At 44.3% G+C, this 20,659-nt stretch overlaps 1 protein-coding gene across 4 annotated transcripts in view; it reads right to left on the reverse strand.

Annotated features, from left to right (window-relative positions):
• The window catches only part of GALC (galactosylceramidase), a 250,366-nt gene that overhangs the window by 33,579 nt on the left and 196,128 nt on the right, over positions 1-20,659 (reverse strand). For all 4 annotated transcript variants that reach the window (XM_086937607.1, XM_086937608.1, XM_086937605.1 and 1 more), the window contains exons 12-13: positions 1,345-1,434; positions 380-524 (exon numbers count right to left, since the gene is read on the reverse strand). In XM_086937607.1, the coding sequence (XP_086793733.1) occupies positions 380-524; positions 1,345-1,434 (235 nt within the window). The remainder of the gene's footprint in view (positions 1-379; positions 525-1,344; positions 1,435-20,659) is intronic.

The following is a 20,659-nucleotide window of genomic DNA, read 5'->3' on the forward strand; positions in this document are numbered from 1 at the left end:
CAAACACTATTTCTGTATCTCGCTCAGGTTTTCTTTCTGAGATCACATGTTAAAAAAAAAGGGTGTCCTGATGTAGGTACACACTTAAGACAACAACTATCCCGCTTGATAAGACTGGGTAAGACTGGGTCTAGTTGTATTTGATAATGTCTTGTTATCAGGTCTGTTAATTCCGTGCTGTATCGGAGGGGCCACCGATTATTGTTTGTATTGCTTTATTCATGCTAGAGAGGGAAGTTTGTTAATCACTGTAGCCGCGTGCTAGGTATGCTTTGTCAGCTAGTTCTAGGTATAGGAATATCCTCGCGAAATCTAGAATATCCGAACCACCAGAATATTAAGGAGTGTCTGGAATATGTCATACAATTCAGAGACTTACGGACATTGAAGTCATCCTTGTACTTGGTGGGGAATGGCTGTGAGGCCGGTGGGTCTGGATAGGAGCCTTTGTTTCCTGTTGTGACAGTCGTTAAGGTGTATACTTCGTCCACATCCAGCTCCAACGTGAAGTTGCCTTGACTGAGCTAGAACAAGACAGAGCACACAGTTCGAAAATCTCAGCATCATAGTGGCTTTATAATTTATGTCAATGACATCAGACTTCAGTGACATGGTGATTTTTATATTCCAATTCCGCACATTACTTCATTTGGACGGATCCCGATTCCCATTTTCTTGTTTCCTATAGTTTATTCCAAAAGACTTTGCTTGAAGACCGGGCCGGACTGGCCGTGGAGGGCACCGTGCGTTTTCCCGGTGTGCCGGATCAGTGGGGGCCAATTTTCGAGCTATGGGAGCCACTAGTGCAAAAACTGTCTGTATTGTTCTAGGGAAGGCACTTGTGCAATCTGATCAGAGTGTTAATTTCACTAGTGTTCACTATTTGGTGACAATAAATATTTCACTGAATACAAGTATGAGTTACATCAGATGCCAAATGTGGAAAACTATTAAACCGAGCACAATCCACAAGCAGGTCCACAAGATTCCAGAGCATGGCATAGGCAGTCAAAGGTTGGATAGCTTCAAAAGCTAAGAAGAATATAGATGGCCATTAGGACGCACCCTCTAGCTTCAACTAGCTCACAAGGAAAGTCTACCGTGAATGGACCAATGAGATTTAATCCTGCACTGCAGACACTATATCAACCATGCGGTAAACTTTAGTGAAGGATTCTGAAGCAAATAAATCACAAAATAGGAATACAATATATACACCATGCATTGAGAGTCTATTGATGCCCGTTGTAAGATTTTAAGCCTAAAGCTTCTCTCTTTCATACCCAGTCTTCACCACCTGAAGTAAAAGTGCATATTACAAGATGAACAGAGCAGCAATATTACCTTTAGTGGAGGAAGCTGCTTAAACATGGTACCCTTGCCAGAGGTGGAGTGCAGCTTCGAATACCAAACTTGCAAACTACTCAGCTCTTTCTGTGGGCAAAGAAAGCATTACATCGTTAGACAATCATTCATTTATTTTATAGAAGAAACATGCCCTATTACCATTAAATCCCTAATCTCCATGTGGGGCTTGCATGTGTTTCTACCCTGAAACCAACGTCCTATGCTGAATAATCATGGAGATTCTCTTCCTGGACCTCAAGTTTTGATTTTAAGCCACTGGGTGCTGGCAGCATACATTTACAATGAACACCCGAGGGAGTAGATAAAACAGAGTGGGGAACACACAAATACTCACCAGGGAAAGGGATAAAGCAGTGTCTGGCATCAGATCACAAGCAAATGCTTTTGTAGAAGACTCAAAAGGGAGATAGCAATGTTGGCAGTTAGCACTGAGAAAAGAGGAATCTCACGTCTCATACCAGTTTTGAACCCTCCATGAATATATGCAGCCAACTGTTTAGGTACACATAGTTTGAAAAGGAGGGAAGAGTCCTTTTACTTTTGTGTGTAATGCCTTCAATTGAAGGAGAAGTGGACAAAATATCAGACGTCTTCTCAAATCACAACAAGATTACAGAGTTTAGCAGCGAATAGATTGTTTCAGGGGGGTGATCCAACTTCCTACGTCCAAGCAATGCTTATTAGAGTCCAAGGGGAAAAAGCTGGAAGACATTCCGTTTCCTCTGGACACGGGGAGAAGGGTTCGATCAATTGCATAATGGTAGTTTTATTACTGAATATTTGGAACCCTTGGAACCATTGAAAGGTTAGGTTTGGAGTGGAAGAATCTGGCTATAAATCTAATGAAATCAAATCGTGGAGTCAAAGAGTGAACTATTTTATTCGGGGAACAGACTACTGTCAGTACTTTAATAATTTCTTTAGAAGTCAATGTTGGATTGAAAAGTATAGCAGTACAAAAAGTTCTCTCGCCATCATATGTTTTTGCTTGTGAGCACTTTGGTGTCTGAAGGGTATGTCTTTAGCAATGATTGAATAAGTAATGTATTTTTTGGAACACTACGTACCTGGTACATACCACGCAGGGCAATTAATTCCGGGCTTGGGCTTGTTCGTGCATCTGTTATTTATATATACTAATTAGTTTCCCGAAATACTGATACACACAAAAAAAAATGCTGCTCTGGACAGCCTGAGCTCAAGTACACCAACCAGTCTTGCAGGATATGCACCTAATAGTCCAATCGTGCAAGAATATAGGCATGGGGTCAAGCCATCCAATCTCCACCAACTCCTATATTGTCACTCATGGAGCTACAGAGCTCCTGGTGGCTCCTTTATTTCCTGTCACCAGGCAACTGCTGCACTTGGCAGTGCTGGGTGGCTCTTTGTCATCCAGCTGCTGGGGCGCACTGCTCCTGCTCAGTACACCCAGAGGCTCCTTCTCATTTAACATAAATCTAAGAGAATGTTGAGGCCTGCAAACCAAAATCTGTGAATTGTCCCAAGATATAGGAAACTGATAGGAGGAAGATTACTTTCAGTAATAACAGCCAGAGTATGAAATACCATGCCCTTGGAGCTGATGAAAAAATGTAATTTACCTAATTTCCATAAACAGTTGAAAACCTATCTTTTGAATCCAAAAGTATAAAAACATTCTGGTGGCCCTCTCAGCCTCTGGAGTCTCCTCGTACATAACATGCTAAATTCTCAAGTAGAGAAGCACTTTCATACCTTGTTTCCGGGTCTAGGTATTATGCTATAAATATATACTATTGAGAGAGTGATCTCAGTGACGGGGCAAGATGGCACTCTGAGTCTTGGCTCCTGCAGACAAAGGGAATTCCTAGCACCCATTTGGCACAATCTGGTGATGTGCCCCTCCTCCACCCCATGTGAGAAGGATCAGATTACGGGGCCACTTCTAGTGGAGGTGGTCCGAGTTAACTGGTGGCGTCTGAAGCAAAGGGCCGCTGGTGGTGTACAACGGCCATGCTCCCTTTCAATAAGGCGACGGCAGCTGGCGTGGACGGTAGCTGGAAAGTGCAGGGCCACTCCGCAGAAGGGGTCAGAGGCCCTGAATGGTGTCTGCGATGGGTGGAGGCCCTGGAGTGATGGGTCATGCTGGGCGCCCTACTAGGACTTCGGTGCACTCCCAGCAGACAAGGACACCTTGAGAGGTGAGCTGGGCCCCAACAAGGCGCTGCAAGAACTGCTTGGCGGCACCAGTGACAAGGGCCTCATACTGATAAATACAAAAACTTTCAAAGGGGGGATATAAAGTTTAAAGACCCACACCTGGTTTTATCCCCAGCTCCAACTTAATATATACCAAAAGAAACACAGGGGGTCTATTAGCTAACTATTAAAGATACACTATCCGTACAGAGTCGCCTAGATCTCAACGTGTGTGAATCACAGAGATAGTGAAAGGATGAAGACATAAGTAAAGAAGAGTGGACTCCAAACGCAAAAGAGATCGATACATTATAGAATATTCATCAGTGGCTGACCAGTCCCAAACCGTTGATATATGGTTTCCATCAAAAGAGACTTTTGTGATCAGTCATATCATCTGGCCAAACCCTAGTGTGTGAAAGGCTGGTCCCCTGATCATAGGGACTAAACCACACAGTGTTGATAACTTAGGATTTGGTCCACCAACTTTACTGAAACATCCGAAATGACCGATCTATGGATGGTTAGAAAAAAGGTGCAACAAAATAAGAAATGTGACTTAAAATAGGATGGAATGTCCTCCTTTATGCAAACTTTATTCTATGGACGTGACATGCCTCCTAATTAAAAACAGAACAGTGCAAAGTGACAGTAACAAATATTTGTCTGTAAATGGGCCAACATGTTTCTGCCTATTGGGTATCTAATCCCACGGCATTCATCAGGGCCTCTGTTCTGATACTCGTTGCACTCTTACCAGTGAAAGAAGATCACCTTAAAAAAAAACCAAAAAATGTTGATAAACTGAAAAAGGAATGGTTCAATACGGTACAACCTGTACTAACCATGTGTTGTCACCCTCAGACTCACTCGTATTAAAGTGAATCCTGCGCAGGAAAGCACATCATAAATTAACTATGTATATTAATTGTATCAATTCTCAATACATTTAGTCCACCCAAATATACCAACAATGTGTGAAAAAAGTAATATATTACATGCTCACCCTGACTGATGGGTGAAGCTACCTCACCTCACCTGGACGCTGCTCAGGTATAGGAGGCCCCGCACTGGTATAGAGAAGAAAAGAGGAATGTTGCATAATAAAACTAAAATATATTAGCCTATCACTATGTGTCAGACTCCTTTCTATATTTATTACCCTATTTCCCAGACTTTAAAAACTGAAGTGAGTCAATAAAAGACCCAGTGGACCCAGCACCATAGTATCCCAAAACATACTGTCTCTGACATCTACTGGTATAAATCCCAGCAGTACTCTAATCCAAAGATAAATTATACTCATTGTCAAACCACCTCTATAGTATCTAGGCAGAGGGATAGCATAGGGGACACCATCACACCAGTACCCTTCATAATGGCCTTAGCGGCTCTGGCCATGAAAAGTAATTTTTTCAGACATGAATACAAGCTGTTTCTCCAGATCTCTGGAACCAGTATGGGCAGCGTTTTCGTGCCAAGTCTGGCGAACCTTTATGTACACCAGTTCGAACAACAACATGTGTTAACCCCCACCAACCCCTTCCACACCTCTATCAGGTGGTGGAAACGTTATATTGATGACGTTTTGGTGGTGTGGAGGGGAACGCTTGACTCCGCTAACCAATTCCATCAATGGTTAAATAGCAAAAATCAGTTCCTGAAATTTACTATGGAAGCCAACAGAGACAGAATAGCTTTCCTTGATTTGTCAATCTATGCCACTCCTGCAGGCTTGCAGAGTGAACTCTACAGGAAACCTATGGCGCGAAATTCACTTCTCCTGTATGAGAGCTATCACCCTAAGTCCTTGCGCCAAAATTTACCTTATGGTCAATTATGGTCAATTTCTGCGTGTTCGCAGAAATTGTTCCAATAGAGAGGACTTTGAGACACATGCTGACAACCTGGGTCAACAATTGAGGGATAGACATTACCCTAAGTTGCTCATTAAGCAATCGAGAAAAAGAGCTTTTAATAATAACAGATAGGCTCTTCTCGAAGCCCCATGTGTCAAACCACCCTTGGAAAGACTCACGTTCGTGAGCACCTTTAACACCAGAAGTAATGCAATCCAAAAGATAGTGAAAAGACATTGGCGCCTTTTGAATCATGGTAAAGACAAAATAGCACAACCTCTGTTTGCATTTAAAAGGGCCACCAGCATTCGGGATCGCTTGGTTCATACACGTCCAAAAGAGACTCCTAAGAAATTAGCCGAAACCCTTTGGGATCTCCCTCCGGCGGTCGGTCACCATCCATGTGGCACATGTTCGGTATGCCCACAGACTAGACACACAAAGGAGATTGACATAGGGACCAATAGACCTTGGCTACAGAATAATTTCAGCAACTGCAACAGTACCAACCTGATTTATATGCTGATTTGCCCGTGTTCTACACGATATGTAGGAATGACTACTAGGCGGGTTCGGACGAGAATACTGGAACACAAGAGCTCATTCCGGTGTAAGAAAAGCCATACTAGACTTACCAGACATTTTTTGGAACAGGCACACCACGAAACGGATTTCCAATGGACGGTGTTAGAAAAACCGCACATACCTAGCCATATAAGTGATGTGCCTCGATATCTATTCAGAAAAGAACAGCAATGGATTTATAAGCTTCAGTCAGACAAAAGGGGACTAAACGATGAGATTCCGTGGACCTTGCTATACCATCTTATCTTGAGAGTACAAACGCGATCAACAGATAGCCATATTAGGATAGGCTAATGTAAGCAGTGATATCTGCTGTACAACTAAAGATGTATCTACCGCAGCATGGGAGTGTTGCAGCCCCTATATAGTGGTGGTCACATTTTCACATACTGGGCTATTTACACTGAGAGGTTCTTTAGTACAACATATGAGGTCTAGTAGCATGACACTAAAAATATGATTGGCCATCTACATACATTATACTACCTTCCTTACAGTGCACATGGTCTTCACCACTATGAAATCTATATACATAATTTTCCAAAGTGTTGTTCAAACATTTGGCTATATACAGTAATTAATGGTTTTTTGTCATGCTATAATACGTAGCTTGGCTATACAATCCTGGCAAGCCTATAATCGACAATCCCCTTATGTGGCTATAGCCTGGACGACTCGCGTTATTCAGGACTACTATCATGCCCTGCGTGATGTCATTCAGTAGCCTTTAGGTCGAGATTTCGCGAGATCTCGCGATATCTCGTTATACACAGTATTTCATTCATCTGTACTTTAACTACATCTTTCCATACTGTCAATGTGGTATGGCAGAGGGTCAACACTAGATGTACACCTAGTGTGACCTGTTTCAAATATTGAACCACTTTATAACCGGCACTTGAGTCCCTACCTCGTATGACGGTGCCAGAACTACAAATATGGCCGCTATGACGAGATTTAGTAGTCTTTCGCGCATACTCACGCGCTATTACAGAACAACCACGTATAAACTACTAAGATGGCCGCGATGATGCAGCCTTGTAGTTTCTACGTGTGGTTCACGCGTTATTATAGACGTTTTTTCGAACGCAAAGTAGTGCGCGACCTATAAAGACCTAAAAATACAATATACAAACATTATTGATCATCTAACACTCAGAAAGGTATTGTCCCTCACGTTAGGGGAATAGAATTAGATACCAGACAATTTACAATGAACATTGGGGTTACACGCTATATACTAGTTAGGCGGAGGGTTACAACACAAACTATCCTCCTTAGCCTATTTATACTCTGTTCACACTTAGGTCAGTGCCTCCCCCAAGCCTCAGATGACAGCTTGTGGCACCGATGGATAGGTAAGTGAGAACATTGACTGCCTAGATACTATAGAGGTGGTTTGACAATGAGTATAATTTATCTTTGGATTAGAGTACTGCTGGGATTTATACCAGTAGATGTCAGAGAGAGTATGTTTTGGGATACTATGGTGCTGGGTCCACTGGGTCTTTTATTGACTCACTTCAGTTTTTAAAGTCTGGGAAAAAGGGTAATAAATATAGAAAGGAGTCTGACACATAGTGATAGGCTAATATATTTTAGTTTTATTATGCGACATTCCTCTTTTCTTCCCTATACCAGTGCGGGGCCTCCTATACCTGAGCAGCGTCCAGGTGAGGTGAGGTAGCTTCACCCATCAGTCAGGGTGAGCATGTAATATATTACTTTTTTCACACATTGTTGGTATATTTGGGTGGACTAAATGTATTGAGAATTGATACAATTAATATACATAGTTAATTTATGATGTGCTTTCCTTCGCAGGATTCACTATAATACGAGTGAGTCGGAGGGTGACAACACATGGTTAGTACAGGTTGTGCCGTATTGAACCATTCCTTTTTCAGTTTATCAACATTTTTTGGTTTTTTGTTGAAGGTGATCTTCTTTCACTGGTAAGAGTGCAACGAGTATTAGAACAGAGGCCCTGATGAATGCCGTGGGATTAGATACCCAATAGGCAGAAACATGTTGGCCCATTTACAGACAGATATTTGTTACTGTCACTTTGCACTGTTCTGTTTTTAATTAGGAGGCATGTCACGTCCATAGAATAAAGTTTGCATAAAGGAGGACATTCCATCCTATTTTAAGTCACATTTCTTATTTTGTTGCACCTTTTTTCTAACCATCAATAGATCGGTCATTTCGGATGTTTCAGTAAAGTTGGTGGACCAAATCCTAAGTTATCAACACTGTGTGGTTTAGTCCCTATGATCAGGGGACCAGCCTTTCACACACTAGGGTTTGGCCAGAAGATATGACTGATCACAAAAGTCTCTTTTGATGGAAACCCTATATCAACGGTCTGGGACTGGTCAGCCACTGATGAATATTCTATAATGTATCGATCTCTTTTGCGTTTGGAGTCCACTCTTCTTTACTTATGTCTTCATCCTTTCACTATCTCTGTGATTCACACACGTTGAGATCTAGGCGACTCTGTACGGATAGTGTAGCTTTAATAGTTAGCCAATAGACCCCCTGTGTTTCTTTTGGTATATAATAAGGGCCTCATACTCCCAGGCTGGACAGTGACCCAAACGTGGATAGTGCCCGACTGGACACTGAGATCCTGCATCTCTCCACAGCCTGCCCGCACCATGCATGGGGGGCTGGTAACTGGCGAGGGTGTGCTGCCAGGGACGGTAGTGGTGAGTGCCTCCTGCATTAAGAGCAAGCTAGACCCAAGTAGCTCACTTCGTGGCTGCGGCCTTAAAAGGGAACATGGCCCTGCATCTTCTAACCTGCTCTCCCATGCGCCACCTTTAAAGGGACTTGGCGACCAGAATGGGTATTCACCTGTTGGGCTCTAGAGCACAAGACCCTCCAGCCGCACCACAGGGTGACGTATAGCCACGGTGGCCATAATTTAGGTCCCAAGGGGTAGAATTACAGCTTGCTTGGCAGGGAGAGACAATAGGGGTGAGACAAGGCCAGAAATCGAAGCAGTCAACAGGCTGGATCCTTCAGAAGTGAATCAACTGGTGAAGCTGCTGACTCTAGTGCTGGGCGAGGAGGAGCTAACAGGACTGGGGACTCAGATCCCTTTCTCAAGGACTTACTCCACGCAATCAGGGACTTTAAGCCCACACTAGAGCACACAATTGATCAATAGGGTCCTCAATTACAGACACCGTGATGCTATTCTCAGGGCTGCTCTCCAAAATTGCCCACTTTATGAAAACTGTACAGTCATGCTGTTCCCAGACTACACACAGGCGGTGCAAGTAAAGCGAAGATGCTTTGACACAGCAAAGGTGGAGCTACAGAAGCTTACTGTCGAATTCACTGTTATTTCCAGCCAAATCTTATTGGAAGGTAAATGATGGTACTTCAAATTGCCAGTGGACTGGGATTGGTTAGAGTGTTCATACTCAAACAGAAGTAAGAAACAGCGGCAGTGGCGCTTGTCATCATGACATATGGGACCATGGGCAACGCTCTCGCAGTGAACAGGACCAACATCGCCACAATCTGAGGAGGAGAACCGGAACATGCTGCTGCCATTTTATGACCCCCCCCCCCCCCCCTTCCCCCGAGCCAGGAATCATCAACCACAGATCTCCTGTATGCCACAAGGACCTGGAGGTGGGGAAGAGATTCTGGAATGGGGCCACAACATTGCAGGGTTGCCCACTGGGTCACAATATGACCGGAGGATGCTGAACTCTTAGGGTGCTGGATTTAACAGGTTTAACACGTTAAAGTATTTTCTGGGACCGGGTGACAAGCGCCCCAAGCATTGGGGCAGCAGGCAATTATAAGCCTGCAGCATGTGGCAGCATGGTGGGGGGATTGTATTTGGGAGATTTGGGGGTAAATTTACTCCTACACATGTTAACAATGTGGACGGACAGGGTTTACTGACTCTTCTCATACGTTGGAAATCTACACATTGGCAGGTCATCAAAGACAGGGTCTTAGAATCCTAACATGGAAAGTGAATTGGTTAGGACATAAGAGGGAGATGTAGAGTGGTGACCTTGTGAGACAAGACTCCGATTTGATTTTACTGCAGGAGACACTTCTAGTGAGTAATCACTGTGGTTTTAGAGGTAGGTACAGCTACAAGGCACTGGTCCATTCCGGGTTTACTTGCGGCTCAGGTGAGTATCTTGGCGCGTACATCACTTCCCATGTGCAGACAGAGAGAGCCGCTATGCCGCAATACAGGGAGAATGGGATGTGGAGAAGATAGTGGTGGTGTCCATGTACCTTCAACCAGGAATACAATGGAGACATTTCATAAACTTGGACGCCCAGAATTGTATACGTCCCCAAATTTGATACAGAAGGGTGACCTAGAGTGGATTAAGATTAACTATGTGGGTTTAGTGGAACAAGAACGGGAGGAAGTGGAACTGTTAAAACCATCTGTCAGAGCAAATTATGTTCTGTTGACTTGGCCTCTCCTTGAGCCCTAAAGATAGTGTCAATTCCCTTCCATCGTCACCTTCTCATTAGATTTAGATTCAATGTAATCCATTTTTCTCTGGGTCATTTCCCAGTGTGGGGTAAACCCGATTTGTCCATCCCCTGTAGTTGTGATAATTTCTCTAACCAAACTCTTTGCATTTCATTATGTTTTGTGACCACTATACCGATATCAGGAAACAGTTTTTGGTACCGCTGTTGAGAGAGGTGGGGTTTGTTCAAGTAAGGCCCGCACTCATGTATTTACAATCCCTAGGCAGCACCCGGGTGATCTTCGGGGTTGCCTGTTTCCTGGTGGCTGCTGTGCGTAATAGAGCTAAAAGAATAGCGGCAATTGTTTCCAAGGCCTGATTGCATATCTCCTGTTACTGATTTTAAATTTATCTTTTGCTATTTTAACTTTTAAAACATTTTTTATGTACTTTTATGATGAATTTGGTTTAATGTGCTTATATCTGGAGGAATGAAATGCTGTAATCGCTTTTATGATTTTAATTAATCGAATAAAGTGTTTCTTGACTTGACTTGGAGTATGCTGGGGCATATGGGGACAAGGATATCACAGGGTCCGTAGGGCTCCGATTCATGGAAGGGAACATAAACCTAACACTACATACACCCTGATATGGATAGGTATACGACTGCCGACCCGAGCCATGAAGACAAACGACTGCAACACTTCCTGACTGCCTTTGGTCTATGGGACCTCATGCACCCCACTGCCAGGGAATACTCCTATGCGGCACTTGTTTTCTAGACTGGATTGCCTCTTTATTTTGCTAAACAAGAAGGACAGCTATAGGAATACACACTTTCTCTCATGTAGGATATCCGACAACTCTCCACTGGAAACCATGCTGTAGTGCATACACACCCAGTGCCTATCCAAGTGAAGACTGGATCCATGGGTCCTGCAAGATTTAGACACTAGGGATTGGGTGGGACAGACTACGGATGACTACTTTAAAGAGGACTCAGTGAGAATGGACTAGGGTTGAGGGGGAAACTCTGGGAAGCCTATAAGGCAGTCATTCGAGGGCAAGTCTAAACTACCATGTCAGGTTAATGGCATGAAAAGGAAAGGGTGGTGAAAGATCTAAAACAACGAGTAGGCCGGTAGGAAGCAGTGTACATCCAAAACTCAAGCAGTCATCTGCCTCATCAGGTCGAACTCCTAAGGGAAGAATGTAAACAGTTGGTGGAGGAAAAGGCAAAGGCACACTACCATGCAAAGGAACACAGGCTCTATGAGGTAAGAAGTACGGCACGCAAACTCCTGGCATGGTTGGCGTGCAGAGAAGAAGACCAAAGATGGATGGGGCATGTCTTGACGGAAGCCTGTTACCATAGTGCAGTCGGCAACAGACCCTTGCCATGCACATGGAGGGCCTCTACCAGTCTGAGGTGCACTAATCTCAGGGAGAGGTGGAAGCTATTGTGTGGGACCTTCCCACCTCAGTTGTAACCAGGGAGGACGCTACCCTGTTGGGCCAGAAAATAGAGGTGACGGAGATTCAGGAGGCCATTAAACAAATTAATTTGGGGAAGAAACCTGGCCCAACAAGCTGCCCTCTCACCCCTCTGTTAAGTGCTCTGGCTGTGGAGCCCCTGGCTAACTGTGTGAGATGTGATGCTCAAGTGAGAGACATTAAATGGGAGGTGGACTGGTAAGACATTATCTCCCTATACGCAGATTATCTCCTTCTCTACGTGATGGAGCGGGCCGCTCCATTGCCAGGCTGCTAGAAATGCTTCATATGGTTGGTGACTACACCAGGGTTGACGGCCAACAGTTGGGATTGTGGGTTCATTGAATCGCTCCTCTCTGCACCTGATTTATCTGTCTCCCTAAAACGACACGCTGCTGCGGTCCTTTCAAACAGCCCGTCATTCTATTTCTAAATCTACGCCTACTTGCTCTGCTAGAGATCTCTGGGCCCCGCTGGGCCCTGCTGCGGCATTCTTTTATCAGGAATCCTGAGTGTGAGGTTTAGAACCCCTCACAGCAATTATACTCAGGCATGTAATACAAAGTCCTGATGATGATCCCACAATTGTTTACAAGGGATCGAAACGTCAACTCTCTGTACACCGTAAATGCTATTTTACCAGTCATTACTAATGTGTAACGGTGTCTCCACACATTTATGCTTGTTTTATTGAATGTATGACATACACGCATTTGTTCTGCCTGAGCCTTGCTTAGTATTTGTTTTGTATATATTTGGTTGGATGCAGGATTATGTCCCCACTTTATTCTTTGTGAATATTTAAAATATTAAATCGATCCTGTCCGGCTGGACAGAATAAATATAGAACTGATTCTGAGTCTATATTCATCTCCATTTGCTCTTATTGTCCATGTTCGGGACCAGTGTGTTTAAAACTCATTAATACCCACGGTCCCTGGCCATTGTAATTGGGTTCCTGTGTTTCTTATAGCATGGAAATAAATAACAGCAAAAACAAAAACATGGTCTTCATAAAGCGGAGGAAAATTAGGGGAAATGTGGCTCTGGATGGGGTTAGCCTTGAACAGGTGCTTGAATTCCACTATTTGGGATTGAGATTGAATGATTCCCATAAATGGCCGGGCCAGATTGCAAAAAGTGCAATGACATTAAAACACAGAGCAAGTTCTATTGCTGGGCTGGCTAACAGAACCTCCACAAATCTGATTACACCAGTGTTAGAGATTTCCAAAGCGCAAGCATGTGGGGCAGCATCATACGGTGCGGACATGTGGGGCTACTGCAACCTTGACTTACTAGTAAAGAGCGAAAATATGCATTCATCAAAACTTTTCTGAGGCTCCCGAAAAGCGCCTCACTACTCCAGGTAAGGTTCGAGTTAAATCTTAAACAGATGGAAGACATAGCCGTTCTGAAACCAGTCCTTTACGGGGTTAGGATTTAGTCAACAAAGCATCTGGCCCCTTTTAGAGAATGCCTTGAGGAGATATTGGCGACCCAGCTGGCATTAACAATTACCCGGGTACACCATGTAAAGACCTGGCTCATCAAACAAGGATTAAGTGACTACTGGATAATCGTGCCTCAATCCAGGAGAATGCCAGACAATCAAGTCAGCCTACTGGGAGGTTGTCCTCAGCGCAAGATTTCTGGCAGTCACAAAGGGCAGTCTTAAAGATTCCTTTTTGTCTTTTAACCCCTTTGATGCTCATGACGAGCTCAGCTCGCCATGAGGCCCGGTTGAGCTGTGCTGATGACGAGCTGAGCTCGTCATGAACAATGGGAATGCAGAATAAGCAGCACAGGAGGGGAATTGCTGCAGCAGCGATGGTGTTAAAACGGGTCTACAGTTTGAAGAGTTCTTAGATTACGTAAATATCCCCCTTCCAAGAACTCTGTATATTAAATTTAGGCTAGGGATTGTTTCTTTCACTCACTCCTGGAACAAAAAAGTCATATACCCAAACTCTTGTCCTATGGGCTATGATGCTATTGAAACTGGTGAACATTTACTATACTTTGGTTGCGCCTATGCATAGCAGCGTGCGTGCTGGATAGCTCCACTTAGACAGCATCTTGGGATCACAGACTGGCACACTGCATTAAGAATATGCAAATCAGACAGCCGGAGCTGTATAGTTCATTTGATCTCAAACTATCTACGCTCCATCTGGCACATTAGGGCAAAGAGTGTTGGGAAAAGTATACCCTTATAAGGGCCTCTATATATGGTTTTATTTTGTTATGTCTCTTTATTGTACTGTGCACTTTAAGCTTATTCACACCAGCTACTGCCACATGATACCAACAATTGGTAATCAGTCTATTCTTCCCAGAAGGCGTAGCAAACCCCTTTCGAGCACATTTTAAGGACTTTTTTTGAGGGTTTTGTCACTCGCTTAAGTCTTTGTATGTATGTACTCGAGTCCTAAGGGTTGTATAATGATTTGTATCCTACTTTAATTAGTTGTACTGCTTGATTTTCATTTAATTATTTAAGCATGTCTTATGTCTTTTTTGTGCACTTTTCTGGTTCTAAGAACCGAAATAAAGTTATTGATTGATTTGTTTGACTAGTCATCTGGCAGCAAGTGAATTTGCTCAACATCTGCATACATTTGGAAGTTAATGTGTAATTTATCTGAGCTTTGCCGGGGAACGTATGTTTTAAGAACCCCGTCCAGAGAGCCACGGGCATGCATAGGCTACTGGAGCCAACTGTGGGGGTTGAGGACTTTTACGGCTGATGTCCCGGGCCAGGCCTATTATGGATTCTGAGCAACTGGGACGAGTACCCCTTCTGCACTTAACTCTCAGTGGTAAGCATGTTCGAGCAGTCCAAGGCTCCCTGGGGGGAGGTGTAGATACAGATTAGTGAACACTGGTTTACAACTCAAATGAGAGCATCGATAAATCACTGTCCAGCCAACTACTCATATTTATGAAAAATAAGAAGTATTTTATTTCTACCACTTACCACACAAAATAAAAATATGACATTCACAAACAAATTACACACTCTTCCCCTGAGGTCGGGCCTCTAAGGTCTCTCTGACTGTTCCCTGTCTCATTCAATCCTCACATTAGTGATCGTGGGTATTTCCCATTCACTAATGGTAAATCCTGGTATTCCCCACTAGTAGCAAGAATCTCAAGAGTTCACTATGAATATAGCTTAAATTTTATAGTGTTGGCTTTAACCATCAGCAAGTTCCCCCAGGAACGACAGGCCAGAAACAAGTTTTGCCCGCACCAGCAGGAGGGACGTTCGACTATTTCTGGAAGGCACCCCATTGCCGGCTCTGGCAGTGGGTGCAGCTCACTTCAGGAAAGTCTGTCGTGCGCAGACTAAGCATTCAATGGGTACAGGGCATCTTTTTCGAGGTTGCGCTCCTCAAGCGACAGGAGGTTTCGTGAAACTACTACTGCAGGGTAAGTGCTTGTTCGCTCCTGATGGGGAGTGGCTGGAGTGATCCTGTCCCTGGTCCCTCGCTTGGGTGATGGTGCTCCCACTACACCCTCACTTCTCCCGTGGGGTAGAACAAGTCGGAGTCATTGGTGCTCCTGGTGAACTCCTCTGATGAACGGGGTCATCACAACTTAATGTCCACAGTCTCCGGTCAGCACAGTGAAGTTCTACACAGTGGCCCCTCCTGGCATACTGGGATGCCGCCATGCTTCTGCAAGAGGCTTCGGCACTTACTGCAAGTCAATCTTTTCCACAGAGGCCCTTCCTGGAATATGGGGTCGCCACACCCTTTCTGGCATATGGGGGTCACTGCACCACTACCTCACAAGTCTTCTGCCCTTACCGCACTGCAATCTTTTCCACAGAGGCCATTCCTGGCATATGGGGTTGCCGCACAGCTACTGCACAAGGCTTCGGCCCTTACCGCACAACAATATTTTACACAACTATCTTTATGGAAGCTCTCTCCTGGCATCCTGGGGTTGCTGACTCAGTCCTGTATATGGGCAATGACTTGATCGGTGCAGAATACATTTCCTAACACCTTGCACAAGGAGTCCACTTGACAGGGCTAGCCACTGGACCTCGCTCCATCGCTCTCCTCTTCCTCACAGGGCACACCGTTCTTGGCAAGCAGGTGCTCTAGGCTCTAGTGCCGGCGCTCTTGGATTCCCTCTGTGATGTCCCCTCATCCAGCAGGGAGACTAGCAAGCCTAAGGGCCCCCATTCAGGTTACATGCAGACGTCTTGCAGAGCTTCCCCATCTCATACAGCCCTTCTAGCTGCTTGGAAGATGTCATGTTATGTTAAGGTAATTTACACCGCGCGCAGATACTCAGCAGTGTGTCCCGGCGCGAGCTCAACAAAAAGGAACCACTAGTCAGAGCACTATTCAAAAAGAAGAGTTTTTAACTTCTTTTTGAAGATCACAGAATCTTGGCTGCTGCGTAACGCCAAGGGTAGAGCATTCCAAGCCAAAGCAGCTTTACGCACAAAGGAACTTCCACCGAGCCTTTGGCGTTTGAATCTATAGTTGGGAAGAAGACCACAACTGTCTCACAGGGTTATAGATTGCGAACCTCTTCTGGAGGTAAGAAGGACCCAGGCCATATAGAGCCCTATGGGCAATAGCCAGGGTTTTGAATTTTATTCGAGAGTCCACCGGTAACCAGTGCAAGGAGTCTAGTGGCCGAGTTTTGAACAACCTGTAGTTTGTTCAAAAGTTAGCCAGAGATACCCACATAGAGTGCATTGGCATAGTCCAAACGAGACAAGATCAAAGCACGGACAACCGTTTCTTTGGCAGGTCTTGGAAGAAAAGGTAAAAACTTCCTCAAGGCCCTCAATGTACCTAAGCAGGTCCCTACCAGCTTGTTGACCTGGGTAGAGAATGACAGATTCTCATTGTACCAGATCCCCAGGTTTTTTTCAGCCTTACCCATTGCCTTAGGCAAGGGGAAGCCGGGGTGCCATAGCCTCTCGAGGAAGTCAGCTAGAAAAACGCCATACAAAAGGACCTCTGATTTCTCTTCTTTACATTTTAGCTGTGCCTGAGAAAGCCAACAGTCGACCGAAGAGAGATAGTTTGAGCTGCAAGAACAATCATCAGCCCTTCCCCAAGAAAACACGATTAGGGTATCATCAGCGTAGGCCATCACCTTAGCCCCTAGTGACTCCACTAGATAGATCAGCGGAGTAACACAGATGTTGAAAAGAAGGGGACTAAGGGATGACCCTTGTGGGACACCAGTAGCTACCCGCTGTGATGCTGACACACAAGGTGGAAGCCAGATCTGCTGTGAGTGATCTTCCAGAAAAGATTTGAACCAACGCCAGACACAGCCAGATATCCCAATCTCCACAAGGCGATCAAGAAGCAAAGAATGCGGTACAGTGTCAAATGCTGCCGATAGATCAAGCATGACCAGTGCAGCTCTCCCGCCAGCATCCAAACACTCGTGAATTGACTCTGTCACCTCCAGCAAAGCGGACTCTGTACTGAACGAGGCACGGAATCCCGATTGGGCCGGATGCAACAGACCTGATATCGCGACAAAGTTAGTCAGTTGCTTTGTCACAACCTTCTCGCAGACCTTGGCCAGGCTTGGCAGAAGTGATATGGGGCGGTAGTTTCCTGGTACCATTGGGTCAAGAGACGGCTTCTTGAGGAGAGGGAGAATGTGTGCCTGCTTCCAGGATGCTGGAACACGACCATCCTGCAAGGACATATTAACAATTTAGTTAACTTCAGGATTGATAGTCTCCGCGGCTGTGGCCAAATGTTTGGCGGCACAGGGATCAGTCGGGGAGCTCGACTTCAGAGACTTAAAAATTTTAAGAGAGCAGGCCGGCTCAATAGGCTCAAAAGTTGACAAAGTTTTAGTCTGATGGCGGCCGGCAGGCCCGACAGAGAGACTGAGGAAGCCATAATACAAGAGGTAAAACTGGCTTGTAAAGAGCAGATTTTGTCCAAAAAAAACTTTGCAAGAGTATTACACCAGGTCTCTGAGACTGGTGCCGATTGAGCTTGGGCACTAGGGGACATAAAACTGTGCACAATAGAGAAAATCTGGAATTATTGTTAGCCTGGTCAATACGCAGAGAAAAGTAACTCCTTTTTGCGGCTGCTATAGCGGAGTAATAACTTTTTTGATTAACTCTAAGTGAGTGTTTAGCTAGCAGGCAGTAGCCACTAGAGCGCCATGCCCTTTCCAGTAATTTACACTCATATTCCAAGGTTTTCAACTCTGAGGTAAACCATGGTTTGGAGGGAGAGTCTCTGGCTGGCTTAGGCCTGCGAGGTGCAGAGAGAGCAGACACTGATGTCGAAATCCAGTCAGTGTATCTAGACAGGTTGCCCTCAAGATCTTCCTGGAGAGTAGGCCGAGAAGCAGCCAAAGGGCAGGAAAGCTGGATAGGGTCTACTTTGCGGAAAATGGATGGACAATGGTAGTTAACATGCCTAGTAGGCTTGGGATTTTCCCAAGAAAAACAAATGAGAAAATGATCGGACCAGAAAACCGGCAAGGGCTTGGCCACCTGAATCGGGAAGTTAGAGCAGATGGGGTCTAGGATATGGCCCCGCTGATGGGTACGATGAGAAACCCATTGCGACAGATGAGCTAGTTGGAGGGAGCTGAGGAAGTCGGCCGAGTCCACTGCATCGGATTGGTCAAGATGCAGATTAATATCACCCAACATCACATAGCGGGAGAAACATAATGCTTGCTCCGCCACCGCCTCCCCACAAGATTTAAGAAAACCATCAGATGGACTGGCAGTGACTAGAGTTCATACCAGGATGTCAGCCACTGTGATATGTACCTCAAAATGTTAGTCCAAGGCTCCCAGCCCTACTCTTTATGATTTTCTTATCAGTGCCATCTCCTTTCTGAGATGTGCATAGGCCGCTTCTTTTCAACGTCTCACTGAATCAAAGAGCACCCTTTTGAAGTGCACAGAGGAGGCCTGGTCCTCCCTTCCCCAGTGTCTCACCCAGCTTACAGGGATGCAGCAGTAAACAAATCTGCCTGGGAGAATCTCACTACCTCATCTACATTTCACCTTGCAGAGCAAGGTCTCTCAAAATGGAGCTCAGGCCCTTCATGTATTGTACCATCCACAGGCATACAAACATTCAGTGCATGTATACAGCATACACACACTGCACAGAACAGTATCATAAATGTACTCTACCACACACAGACACACATAAATCCAGCACTTGCAATTAACATGCATACACTGCCCAACACAGTACTCTTCATGTACTGCATCACTCATCAGCACACATACACCTAGTACATGTGTTTATCCTGCATGCACTCCACAGCACTACATCCTACGGGTATAAGCTGCATATAAAATATGTGAACTACATGAGAGCAATGTGCAAGTTTAACTACACCTCGTTTTAGGATGAACATGGGTAATACTGTGATCTAAAGAACAGATTAATTGTTTGGTCGTGGAAAACACTTTGAGATCATATATTAAGAAGAGGTTTAACAAAGAAAGGATGCAATATTGGTCTAAACAAGGTTGTTCTATTATTCATAGTCACAATTGTTTTTAATCCGGAGCATTGCACATACTAACTCCCTAACACGTCATACAATGTAAAGCCATCTAGTATACAAATATTATTTGCTTGCATGAGGTGGTATAAAAATGTTTAAAAATAATTAAGCCAGTCAGCAATGTGACTATGTTCAGCTGGATAACAGGTTTAAATATTCAGGATAGATTTCTTTTGTTATTCTTCAGACACCATCTTCAAACAAACGAGACAGTAACTGGGAAAATAATAGCAAGTATTTTCATTCAATTATCATTTTTAAAAATAAAACTAAATCATAACTAAACATCCCTGTTCTAAAACAAATACATCACAACAGGAAACGTATTCTGGGAATGATGGACGATCTTCACATTCTGAAACAACTTTTATTCTCAGTCCATAGAAAACCACAAATAAAACGATATCGCTAACATTAACCTTCATTTTCATACAAAGTGTGTTTTGTCAGAACCCAGATGTTTATCCTCACATCACAGTTAAACTATATACTGCTGAGGACTGAATTTCATTTCATGGTGCCTGGCTATTTATCTAAGCATCCTGCTGAAAAGAACACGGGATACGGAGACTCCCCATTGGCTAAATGAATCTTTAATTGCGTTTCCCATCCTATCCCAGCTACTGCATCTCGCAATTTGAGAAATGCAATGCTTGGGGCCCAAGGCTGGCTGCTAATTAGATACCCAGCCAGCGCCATCTTGTAAGAATCCAGCTCCTCAGAAGACACGGATAGTGCAAACACAGGTAATTCATCTTTCATTTACAAAAGCTTACATCTTTTCAAGTTTGATGAGCTCCAGTTTGACGGCAGCCAGCCAGAATTTGATTGCAGAGTTCAGTGTCTGACCAGCCAGTATAGGTCTGTGAAAAGTCTGCATTTCTTAGCTTTGCTGTTTTCTTATTTTAAAAATATTTTAATATTGTTACTTTTCAAGACTGATCTTGGCAAGTAGGTGATTATATCATGGCTTATGTATGAGGCATCCTTTGTGTTGTCACTATGTTAAAAGAATCAAGCTAAACACCAGCTCAATCGGAATGGGTAATATGACAAAGTTTTACAAAAAAATAAAAAAATAACAGGCAAGGAGAAAGGCGCTTTTCAAATGAGAGTTTTTCTCTTGCTTATACAGACAAGGCACAGTCT

Source organism: Lissotriton vulgaris, chromosome 9 (genome assembly GCF_964263255.1).
Source record: "Lissotriton vulgaris chromosome 9, aLisVul1.2, whole genome shotgun sequence".
Classification (NCBI taxonomy): Eukaryota; Metazoa; Chordata; class Amphibia; order Caudata; family Salamandridae; genus Lissotriton; species Lissotriton vulgaris.